We start from the raw sequence: 12109 nt of genomic DNA on the forward strand, positions 1-12109 counted from the left end.
GTCTTCTGTTGTTGTGAGCCGTACTGTTTTGTCGTAACACCAACATGTCCATGCGAGTCAAACAGTAGTGGACTAGATGTGACCGCTGGGAGGTAATCGTGTTATTAATGGCACGATAAATACTGTAACCATCATATTTATATTGAAACAAATGGTCTTATAGATTAGACGATGGCTCGGGTTGTAAAAGCGTTTCGGACTTTGCGGAATCATTGGAAAAAGTCCACCTTTGCTGTGTGTGTCCTGTCTTACGGAGGCTACTGGCTCTATGGGAAACACTGGTAGGTGACTCAATTTGTGTAATTCCAGCAAAATATGTGAATATGACTACAGTATGACTCCAATTTGCTGTAGTTAATACTGTAGATGTCGTTTGTAGCTGATAAGCATTTGTGGTTTAGTCCTAATATGAATTAGGACCCGAGTAATATCAAAAATTGTTGTTTGTGTCCCATTAGTGATAGTCTTCTGCGGAGAGAAGCTTGTCTGGAGGCCAGGGTAAGAAAACGCGTATTTCTGGTCATTCCGGTCATTCAACAGCATCGTTAATAAATTGATTAAAGCCAATCTCAACTGCTTTCTTACGGTTATTTATCATTATATTTGTGTCAGGAATTTGGCCGTAAACAGATTATGCCTCAGGAGCAGCTCAGGAAGGCAACAGTCATCCTGAACCCTGCAGCTTGCAATGGGTAAGAAGATGCAACTCTCTAAACGTCTCCCTGATACTACTGTCTACACTCTGATCTGTTGTTGTTTGTATTATTTCAACTTCCTGTCTCACTATTCCCCAGGAAAGCAAACAACCTGTTTGAAAAGAACGCTGCTCCTATCTTACACCTGGCTGGTGTGGAGATTACAATAGTCAAGGTATTGTTTCCCTCTTACACACATCAGAGCAACCGCTGACGCTGCTAAGGGTGTGACATCATGGTTTAATATGGCATATTACTGGGATTCCTCTGCAGACAGACTATGAAGGCCAGGGAAAGAAACTGATGGAGTTTATGGAACAGACAGACATGCTGATCATTGCTGGAGGAGACGGTACCCTGCAGGAAGTCGTCACAGGTTTATTACGGAGGCCAGATCAAGTAGGTGCTATTTAGGAATTGTGCTGATTTGTTTGTTTTGTTCATTCAAAGTTTGGTTTATGGAATTCTGGAAAACAAGACAGACTTAAATTGACCTTTAACTGTTGCCTTTGTGGATGTTTCCCCGATGACAGGACATATTCAGCAAAACACCAATTGGATTCATTCCACTGGGATCTTGCAACACCCTGAGTTCAAGTCTCCACCTCCTCAGTGACAACAAGGTCAAGTAAGTGCTTGACCTCATTCATGTACACCGGGCGCTCCGCCTCATCAGGTCAATATACGCTTTGCTCAAAACCAAAGAAATGTTCCTGATTCTGCTCATTTCTCTGTATTACATTTCTTCCAGGGACATTACATCAGCAACACTTTCCATTCTGAGGGGAGAAACGATACCGCTGGATGTGCTACAAATCAAAGTGAGGAAATGGATTTATTCGGATCTATTAAGTTAAAGGGAGTGTTTCATATTATGAAAGATTGATTTAATTTTGCATTGCAGTATGAAATGTCTAATTACATTGGTGTGTGTGTGTGTGTTTGTAGGGGGAGAAAGAACAGCCGGTCTTTGCTCTGATGGGACTGCGTTGGGGTGCTTTTAGAGATGCGACTGTCAAACTCAGCAAGTGAGAATATAGAGTTTAAAAACTTGGAGGAACTTTGGATGATCCCCCCCATACAAAATGGACAGCTTGTAATTGTTTGTAATTTCCCTTGCAGGTATTGGTACCTAGGGCCACTGAAGGCAAAAGCAGCACATTGGTTTTGCACTCTACGGGTAAGGCTGCGTTTTGTTTTTAATATAGTACGATAAATAGAATCAGGCCAGGCCAGGAGCATCATTTTGAGTCATGCATATTTTAACACCGGCATAAATCTGGCATATCAGTGTCTTCCCTCATCAGAACCCTGTGAGATATAAGAGCTGTAACATTTCACACGTCTCTTGTTGTTTAATATCTCCTCATGCCTGTGTAATCCTGTGCCGATGATGCAATTTAACCCCCCATTGTCGTCAAATGTCACTTAGGAATGGCCCCTCGTCCGAGAAGTCAAAGTTACCTACTTGCCTGCCTCCGTTCGGCCCCCTGACCCACCATCTCAGAGGCCCACCAGGCCCAGCTTGCTCCATCGCATCGCACGCAGATGGAATAACTACTGGAGCCCGCCTGTTGAGGGTAAACTGTGTATAGATGTATTAAGATAAATAACTCAGCATGGTGAAAGGATATTGTAAATTATTAAAACCGAATATTGTGTTTTTTCAGAGCCTCCGAAAGTTGAGGAGCCCGTGCAGTGGGAGGAGCAGCAGCTGTCTACACTAGAGCTGTTTATTAAAACACACAACAAAAACCCTGTAGAGATGGTCAGTCAAAACGTTACTGCACATACAGAAGCACTGACGCAATCTTGTTCCACCCCATCTGCCCTGTTTTCTCCCTTCAATGTTCTCCTTTTCTATTTATTTTGCCTTACAGCGCATTAATGACTCCCTCATGATCTGTGCAGAGCCTGATAACTTCACTGTTGGCGAATTCATCACTGTAGGGTCAGTAGTTCTGGTTGTCAGTTGTTCAGTATCAACACAGATGCACAAGTGAGTCAAAAGTAAAAGTTTGTTATATAGTTTTAAGTTAAGGTTTATGTATGTTCTTCTATCATAGGAGCAAAAAACACGAAGACCCAACTGAGTTCACTAAAGTTTCTACACAACTAGAAGCCAGTGCTTGCCGACTGCAGCTGCCAGAGGTCAGAGGTTCCCTAAGGAGCATCCGAGCAAATTAAAGCATCATGAGAAATGCTCTGCTGTGACGAGAGCTCACTGTGTTTTTCTTGCTATTTGACCGTCTTCACTGCCTCTTGCAGGATTGTGGCGGCTTTTACGACATCGACAACGAGGAGTACGAGGCCATGCCCGTGGAGGTGACACTGTTGCCACGGAAACTTCGCTTCTTTATGAGTGCAGAGCGTCGAGAGGAGCTTCTCTCACAGACCCAGTGAGCAGAGAGAGAGAGAGCAGCAGGGGGAAGAGAAACACAGGTGTCAGAAAATCTCTAAGTTCAAATCAATCACAAAGCGCTGATGGTGTGAAATGTCCATTTTATGACTTGTAAATGTTGCTTTAATATTCTATCGGACTTATTTTTAACAATCATGAGGATTACGTTACATGCTGTTTAGGACCAAGGCTTTCAAAGTCAGTGAGCCATGTACAAGCTGTCTTTGAAATGGGCTTTATGTTTACTAAATGTTTAACCTGTGTCATGTTTATTGTTAATAAAAACAATATATGACAAGTTTCAAGTCTTTGTATGTTTTTGAACTCTACAGGCCTGCTGGTGAATGGATGTAGAATATCAAGCTATCTGCATTTGCTGATTTACTCTCTTCAATAATTGAATAATGTGTTATTGCCTTCAAAAAAAAGGCTGGAAATACTGAATTAGAAAACAATATTAACCATCTCTTCACAATTGTAATCAGCTTATATAAAGATCAAATCCCAGTAACATTGGTCAAATGGTAGAGTTGTATGTCTCTCACAAAACAGACAGAGGCAAGCAAGTACTTTTACCTAAATGTGTTTCAGTAGGTCTGTAGTACTGTAGCGTGATGTAATCAGTCAGTAAAACAATGAACAGAGACCAGAGTGTGTGTGTGCGTTGGGGGGGGGGATTGGCATTTAACCTCTTTCTTGTACATTCTTGCTCCGAATTATTTACTGACTACTATCTCTCTCCTCCCTGTCTCTCTCTCTGCGGCAGCGGCTGGCATCAGCTCAGGGTCCTGTGAGATCCTCCAGTGATCTGTTTCAGAAATAGAAGCTCAGACTTATTTTGACTTATTCACTGACTGTCTCACTCTCTCTCTAAGAACAGTCATTCGAAAAGAAGCTGATCTGAATTCTAATGAGGATTTTGGCAGCCTGCACAAAACATCTCAGATACCTATTCTGGCGACTGTTTCTGAGGCCGGACCAAAGGGCAACTCTGGGCTGTCAAGGAAGGCAGACAGGAGATTCAATGAAGCATAGAACCACAATCAGGAAGAGGATGCGCTTGAGCTCTGGACTAAAGATCTCTTCACTCTGTTCATTAAAGAGTGAACAGTCCAGAACCGGCAGTTTGAAAACCAAAACAAAGAGGAACTTATCAAAATCAACAGTGTCCATTGTTGTGAAAGAGTTGAGCTCACTGCATATTAGGACCAGATAATATGAACAAATCCATCAAGATATTTGTAATTAACACTAATTTATATGTGATGATTAGTATAATAGTATAATCACAAACTAATTCATTAGAAAGAATACAAAAATCAATGGAGACAGTTAAGAAAACACTACTCTCAGGAAAGAGACTCACAGATTTACACAGGAGACAGGAATCCATCTAATCAGGGTTGGACGTGACTGTGGAAGCTTTACAATGTCCTGTCAGAAGAGTCTAAGCTCTATAAATAATTTGCAGTCTCTATGCTCCAATGGATAGTGTGAATCTAAATGGAGTTAGAGGCTCCATTTAGTCTCTACTTGCATGTGTTCTGGTAGGTTTGCATTCTTTGACAGTCAGTGGGTCGACACACTGTGCAAACCATTTATTTAGTTTATGCTGGTACACATCTGTGAACAATTCCACAAAGAAGGCATTTTATACAGTGATGCGAGTTGTGTACATTCCCTTTTGTATGAAAATACACCTAAAAAGCAAACACCAGCAGAAGACAGAGAATGTCTCTGCTGGTGAGTAAATAAACCAGAGGAAACCTTTTCAAATGAAGACAGTAGTTCATTCACAAGTGTTAAGAACAATATATACAGTCTGACAGCAAAAACCAAATACCAGAAGGTACATACAGTAATAAACCAGTTAGTTTGCTGTAATACGAGTAAAAGAAAGTCACATTTCTTTAAGGCCCCAATCAAACATCACCAGCACTCAGATTTTTAAGTGACCTTCTCTTTCAAAAACAGTAATATTGCAACAGTAAAACATCTCCAGGTGCAGGCAAAAGGTCTAATCTATCATCAAATTAAAATAAACTATACAGGGAAAGATGTCACATGGTGTACAGTTTCTCTGTGCATTACATTTAGCTTTACATCTAGGGGTCATGCGTAAGCTGAAAACAGCCACTTACATTTATATGAGGCCAGAATCAGCCTTAGTTGTTCCAACATGGAACAAATTATCATTCTAGTTGGCAACGTAATGCATTAATTACAAGCGGCATCGCTCTGCCAGCAGTATTCAAAAGACACAGTCGGCCCTTCTTTGGAGCAGGATTCACTTAACGGGACCGTGATGAAAAGAGAGAGAAACCCACGGTTGAACAGACGGAGGCTTTCTGTCAATTTGCCCAGAGAGGAGGGGCTGAATCTTTTCTTTAACCATCGCCATGACACCAACACATCTCTGAACACACAAAGGCATCTTTGTCATTGACGCAGACAACAGCACATGATCTCTTTGAAGCTGATCAGCAAGTAAATGACAAACAGCTCCCTCAAGGACTCTTCATTCAACAGGATTATAACACGTACTGTATATTTGCTCCCCCACATTAACCAGCCACAGTTAAAATGCAAATGAACAGTCACACATGTACCAAACTAAAAATGTACTAAACCACTTGTTGGGTCAGACAGACCTTTAGACCTTGTGTTGATAAACCACAGGGGCATGAACGTAAATATGTATCACGTGTGCATTAGAATACAGTCCTGTGGTAGACTTGGTGCATCATTCAAGATAAATTGGTGTTACAGAGGAACATTTGCTGAGAATTTAATAGTAACTATCAAAAAAAGAATTAAAAACATATTACGCAACAAAACTTTACAGGTTTCAGGGCTCAAATATATTCAGTGTGATTGCGAGCAGAGAGCAAACTTAATCAAACAGCACTTATTTTGAAGGTGCAACTTTGATTGAAATATTGAACAGCTTTTTCCACTCTCACTTTCCGTCAGCTCCATATTAAATAGCCATCCTCTTTAAAAAGGAGGTTATTGCACTCATATTTACACATATTTTCCTATTGCTTTCATTTTGGGGACCAACAGAATAGTCAAAAAGTAATAACAAAAAACATCACCTGACGCTTATGAGACATCCATTACAGCAGATGCATTCAATCTGTCCAGTACAGTATTTGAAATACAAAGACTACTTTTCAGGAGAAAAAACCTTTTCCCAGTTCACAGGAAACAGTATTTCACATCAAACAAGCCAGAGAACTGCGATCTGTGTCGAAGTCAGTATGTATAGAGTCACAGATAGTCCTACTTTCAAGATCAGACCTGACCTTTATCCAGTGTGTCAACCCTGACTGCTCAAACTAGGATCAAAGTCAGAGGAGCAAAAACAACAAAGCAAGCACATAATGCTTCGTCTGTGGTCACATTAGGTGTGAATGTCTATAATAGCGTACAAATGTCAAGCAGCACTGCTTGTGTATCAGCCATTACGGACCAGTGCATGACGTTCAGTGTACTCATCACCAGCACTGGTTGGAACTAGTTTCCAGAGGTCCAAAGAGACACAGAGAGGGACACCTAGGAGGGGACAGCAGGCAAGGGATGGAAGTCCCAGGTTGGAAACAGTGTCTTCAGTGTCATGGTGTTAGGGCCTAGAGAGCACAGATCTAGTGGCATCCCAGGTACCCTCACAGAGAGGATCAGGGGCAGCAGAGGTTGTCTATGACCAGTGTGGCATCAATACCATACACCTCAAGCAGGTCCTCCAGAAAGGAGCGGTCACTGTGGGGATCCAGCCCCATGGCCCTCATATGCTCCTCAGTAAGAGTGGGATCAATACTCCCTGCTACCTCTGACAGCGTCTGGAAGATGCGATTATTCATCTCCATGAAGAACCTAGTATAGGATCAAAGACAGCTGCATGAATACACACCATTAAGACAGCAACAGTTCATTACATCACTATTATGTGATCTCGATGATGATTGGTGATTATGCCAATGTAAATGACTCACACAATAAAGAGATCCTCTTCATTTGTTGTGCAGTCTCCGTCCACCTCCTGAGAGTAAAGCAACAGTTGCCTGCAAAAGGTCAACAGCAAATATTACCAAATCTGTGACAAAAGGGTTTCTTAAAAACATTATTTCTGCTTCAACAGCACCACGGCACATTTTTTGCTACCCTGAGCATAATGATCCTCACAGTAATAAAGGTTATTTCACACACACACACACACACACACACACGTTATGCTATATAAGCAGTCGTATACCTCTGTTCACTCAGTTTCCTGTATTTCTCCTTATCTGCTGCATTCAGTCGGAGCAGTGGCTGCAAACTGCTTCTGTGTGTTTTCACATTCTGGTTATCTATGTAGACATCATAAAGGTCCTTCTTCTCCTCAAATATCTTCTCTGTAGTGCCTTCAAACATAAGGAGAACAGAGAGGTTTTAAGCTTCCAAAGGATTATTTAGACATATTTCGACTACCAAGGTCCCCATTGGGCAAATACTGAGATCATGCTCATAGTTAATAATTCATTTCCAGAGATCACAGGCAGATTAATCAACAACAAAGCTACACTTACAGGCCACATACGACAACTCTGTTTCCAGGGCAGTGATGTCGGCTATGTTAATGTAGAAGAAAGGCCGTAATTCAGGCACAGAAACTCCAATTCCCGGTAGAGAAACATTGGCCAGGCAGCAACAGCAATACACTGAGGAGAGACGGGAACACATCTTATCTTTCTTATATCATACTAATATAATTATGCACATTTGTATTGAGTGGCAATGAGCAATATTCCTGCAATTGCCTTCAAACTTGACAAAAACAGTGTTTAGAGGAATTCCATTTGTAACCACCTTAATGACATCATAACTTATGTCACAGTTGATATGAATATAAACACCCTAGCAACTCCTCATCAAGAATGACATCATGCAAACAATGGAAGAATTAAGGGTAAACTGGGATAAAGGGGGGTAAATATCAGGGGGAGGGCCGGAAGTATTTGTTCATGTTTTGTATTTACTATGCAACATGAGACTGAGACGCGTGATCAGTGAAGTCTTGTGATTGGTTCGCTCACTCGTTATGAAAGCGCCTTTGATCAGGCGGACGTAATCTAGTGCAGACAGTGGATGTTGGAAGTATAACAGATGGCAGAGCACAAAACATTCAAATGGCAGCACTTCAAAGGCTACAGGTGTGTTTTAAAGATTGTGTGTTCAAGCTTCTCACCTCTATAGCAGACCACACCTACAGGAGGGGGGGAGAAGATGAGGAGGCGTTTCCTCAGCAGTGCAAACTTCCACAAGACCATTATCTGCTCCCCAAAGAACTGGATGAACTGGGACATGCAGCCGGCTGGGTGGGTGATCTGTAACAGCAAAGGTTATGAATAACGGCTGATCCTCATTGTTGCTTTGTGAAAGCACAGGTTGAACAAACAATCCGTCACAATCTACATTGATGGTGACGAATCGAAATCTGCAACCAAATATTTGTACACATTTTCTTCAGATGAGCTAACTGAGCAAAAAAACGATTGTACAACAATGTCAAGCTTCAAAATGTAAGCATCGGATCTTTGAGACTGAGGGTGTTCTGTGCTTTCTTACCTTCATTTCTGGGTGCATACAGCGGTTGATGCTGGTAATGCTCCATGTTGGACAAGCGGTGACCAGCCCATTCCCAGCTGGAGGAAGAACGGCCTTTTTGTCTTCATAGAAGGCCTCCAGAGGAGAGTATTGACCAGGACACTGCAACTGGTGTCTAAAAGTCAATGAGAGGAAATAAAAGATTCAATTAGTCAGATATGATGGTCAAAGTCTGCGCTCAGGTCAATAACATAATAAATCACTTCCTGTTCCACAGTTCACACACTAATCTGTTGTTCAATAACACACTACTCATAATTACAAATCTTTACATTTGGTGCTATTTACTGTACATGCTGCGGCAGAAGAACTGACACACTCCAGTTTGTGTAATGGTCACTGGACAAAGTTGTTTTCTAAAATATACTCATCTGCCAATTTAGTAAGTTAATCTTTTGAATAATTGAAAAGAAAGTATGAAACATTTCTGGCAAATGGATCGTTGCATCATTGAAGCTGTCCCAGAACTGCACTTTAGATGGAATCTTATCATGTTCAACTCACACAACCTCACACACAATGTTACTGGAGCTCAACAGAGAATACGTCTTGATCAGCACCGGTCCCATGCAGATGAAGAACTCTTACTATACACTACGGTTCGGCAAATAGCAGCCTCAGGGCCAAATTCAGCTTTTGGAACACCAATTTCACAAACTTCAAACAATTAACTATGTGAGGATCACCATGGAAACAAGTTTAAAAAAAGGTCTATTTAATTTTCTTCAATAATGGATTTTTCCATTTCCAATTGGTCAATCCCAATCTACTGCTTGGGCACACCTGATCTTCAGCAAGCCTAAAATAAAACTGCATTAGCCTCTAAATTAACAGAACTAATGGAACCTGTCTTACTACCTGCCAATCGCTGCTAAACACATTGATTGTACTCTTTTCTTTACATCCTGTACGTGTCAAGGGGTGTAAATGTGACAAGAAAGATAGAAAAGGTAATTACACACTGAATCCATTTGCCTTGAATATAGATTTTTGTCACGTGAAAGCCATTGTAACCGCTCCAAAGATAAGCTGTCAATAGTGTTTGGCAGTAACCAGAGCTCTTTGTATTTAACCAGAAACAATAGCTGCGTCATATATTTATTCATAGTCAATGAGGAGATAAGCTTTCCTGAGAGGATTGGAGCAGGAGAGCAGGGACACTGAAGAGAAGAACAGCTGTGTTTCTTCCACTTCAGTGCTTAAAAGTCATTAAAAAACAACAACAACTACACAGCATATAGGGTCTTGCGATGGCAGTAGCTGACTCACGATTCGTGTTCAATCGCTGAGAACATTTTGAACACGAGCACAAACCAGTGAGCATGATTGAGTTAGAAATAGAAGCAGTGAACGCAGCACGAATAACAACCCATTATAGAGAACAAAATGAGAACAAAAGACAAGGGACAGGCAACTGGCACACACTGATGTTAAGTATGCCGCACACACACATGACATTACCTGACTTGGTTCTCCAGGAAGGGCATGTAGCGGTAAAGCAGAGTGTAGGAAGGAGACAGGATCCCCACAGACTTCATCCTGGCTCCTCGCTCCAACTCACTCTCCACAGGCATGTTAGCAAAACAGGCCAGCCCGAAGTAACAGCCTTTACGGAAATATCTAAAAGAAAACAGTTGAAAAGATCACAATAAACACATTGGGAACATTTTAAAAAGGCAGATCTTTCAACTTTAATCTAACACATTCCATACATACATGAAATCACTGGTGATCCTGTGAGAGCCGCTGGCCATCGACTTGAATTCAACTCCGTCTAAATTCATATCTTGAGGCAAACACCACTCCACCATATTACCTGACATTCACAAACACACACACACACACAAAACTATTTATTCATTTTGATTAGTCATATCTGTCTCACTAGTCATACTATTACTTTTAGTTTCTGGCCACTTCTCCTTTCTCTCTGTGCAAGTCATAGGAAAGTGAGTGATAGTGGGAGGTATTGACTCAGTGGCTGTTTATACACCATGTGCTGTTATGCTGACGATAAGATCAAATGAGAAGAAAATCCGTTACACTTAATCAAACAGGATGGTTTAAGACTTACAGCAGCCCGGGCTTTCAGTCACCCGACAGTCATATGATCTGATGTTTAATGTTTGATAGATTCATAAGTGTGGGGTCCGGATACCAGCAGAGGTTCTGGATGCGTTTACAAAGTGTCTCTCTACCAAATATAAGCTTAGTTAAGAGAACCACTGTGGATTTAGAAGCTGGAAGAGACTTGATGTGGAAACGTTTGATGATGTTTGATGTCTCTCCTTTATTCGTTTGTTTTAGGTGCAGGATACGTCACAGTACATATCTGGGAGTTATGGGAAGACTTTCTTAAAGCGACCCTGCCTACAATTTAAGAAAAACAAACATGACTCTCACCTGATCTTGTATCAAATGTAACCACGAACACAGCCACGATTTGGTCCTTTTCCTCCCACTGGTCTCTCGCCGAGAGGCCGGGGAACATGACAGTACGATCGGCACCGACAGGCCCCCGGAGACCCCATGTGGGCCCAGAGCGCTCTACCCGGGTATGGACCGAGCTGCCGTCCCCGCTGCAGAACACAGTTGTCACAATCTTCTTCGGGCTGGTGGCGATGCTGCCGCCGCTGCTCATCCCGGTTGCAGCCGCGGTGTCGCTCTGCGTGGGAGCGGCTGGCTGAGAACTTTTCACCGCCGTTGCATCCGCTTCCCGCGGTGGCGGTGGCGGCGGTGGGACCGTCTCGGTCGGGTTGGCTGAAGGGATCTCCTCCCAGTCCAGCAGCGGAGCTCGATCCGACTGCTCAACCATGGTGCTTGCTACCTTCAAGGACCCGGGAAAGGCGAAATAAATCACCAAACTCCAAATTCCAGATTTGAGCTGATTATGAACGCCGCTGATAACGGATCATGATTCCCAGCCGCTCCCTGTGTTGTTTTGTATCTGTAAGCGTGTCACATTCACTGACTCCTGCCTCTCTGTTTTCATGACGTGTAGACTTCCGCCCACATGACTACGTTACTATTTCATGACGGCCTGATTAATATTATTTAAATGTATTACCAAATACATTATTATATATAATTATCTACTAATATCTGTAAAAACTAGCCTTTATCTCTTATTGCTTTGTAAATTGCGCATAATTGTTTTGACACAACTTGTTTTTTTCATATTTTGTACTTTCATAAATTATGCCATTTTCTACAGTTTTACATACCGTTATCTTTAAAGTGTGTGCGATTAAAATATATTTTATAGAAAGATGTGTCGTTTATGCAGCTATTTGTCACTCAGCCAATCAGACAGCTCGGTGCGTTAACCCAGTTGCATAATTTATTTAAACAGGAAGTATTTTGC

At 41.8% G+C, this 12109-nt stretch overlaps 2 protein-coding genes across 3 annotated transcripts; one reads left to right on the top strand and one right to left on the bottom strand.

The window, feature by feature from the left end:
* The first annotated feature begins 18 nt into the window (after window positions 1-18).
* agk (acylglycerol kinase) lies at window positions 19-3384 on the top strand. Of its 2 annotated transcripts, none has more exons than XR_012960836.1 (14): window positions 19-281; window positions 459-498; window positions 613-692; window positions 795-870; window positions 969-1094; window positions 1229-1323; window positions 1447-1516; window positions 1644-1723; window positions 1818-1875; window positions 2128-2275; window positions 2366-2463; window positions 2576-2650; window positions 2765-2846; window positions 2964-3101. XR_012960836.1 is itself a non-coding variant. In XM_076140751.1 (14 exons), the coding sequence occupies exons 1-14, from the start codon at window positions 172-174 to the stop codon at window positions 3096-3098; spliced, it is 1272 nt and encodes a 423-aa protein (XP_075996866.1). In that variant the 5' UTR covers window positions 20-171; the 3' UTR covers window positions 3099-3384. The 2 variants fall into 2 exon arrangements, 1 of the variants encoding a protein (XP_075996866.1); XM_076140751.1 differs by having other exon boundaries at window positions 20-281; window positions 2576-2646; window positions 2762-2846; window positions 2964-3384.
* A 1163-nt stretch (window positions 3385-4547) lies between these two features.
* Window positions 4548-11724, bottom strand: dennd11 (DENN domain containing 11). Its single transcript, XM_076140528.1, has 9 exons — window positions 11149-11724; window positions 10462-10561; window positions 10207-10365; window positions 8707-8860; window positions 8327-8465; window positions 7668-7799; window positions 7352-7502; window positions 7092-7160; window positions 4548-6972 (listed from the first exon to the last, which is right to left on the bottom strand). The coding sequence occupies exons 1-9, from the start codon at window positions 11558-11560 to the stop codon at window positions 6777-6779; spliced, it is 1512 nt and encodes a 503-aa protein (XP_075996643.1). The 5' UTR covers window positions 11561-11724; the 3' UTR covers window positions 4548-6776.
* Window positions 11725-12109: the final 385 nt, after the last annotated feature.

Source organism: Genypterus blacodes, unplaced genomic scaffold (genome assembly GCF_046128005.1).
Source record: "Genypterus blacodes isolate CSIRO-AG114 ecotype Tasmania unplaced genomic scaffold, CSIRO-AGI_Gbla_v1 ptg000015l_1, whole genome shotgun sequence".
NCBI classification, from domain to species: Eukaryota; Metazoa; Chordata; class Actinopteri; order Ophidiiformes; family Ophidiidae; genus Genypterus; species Genypterus blacodes.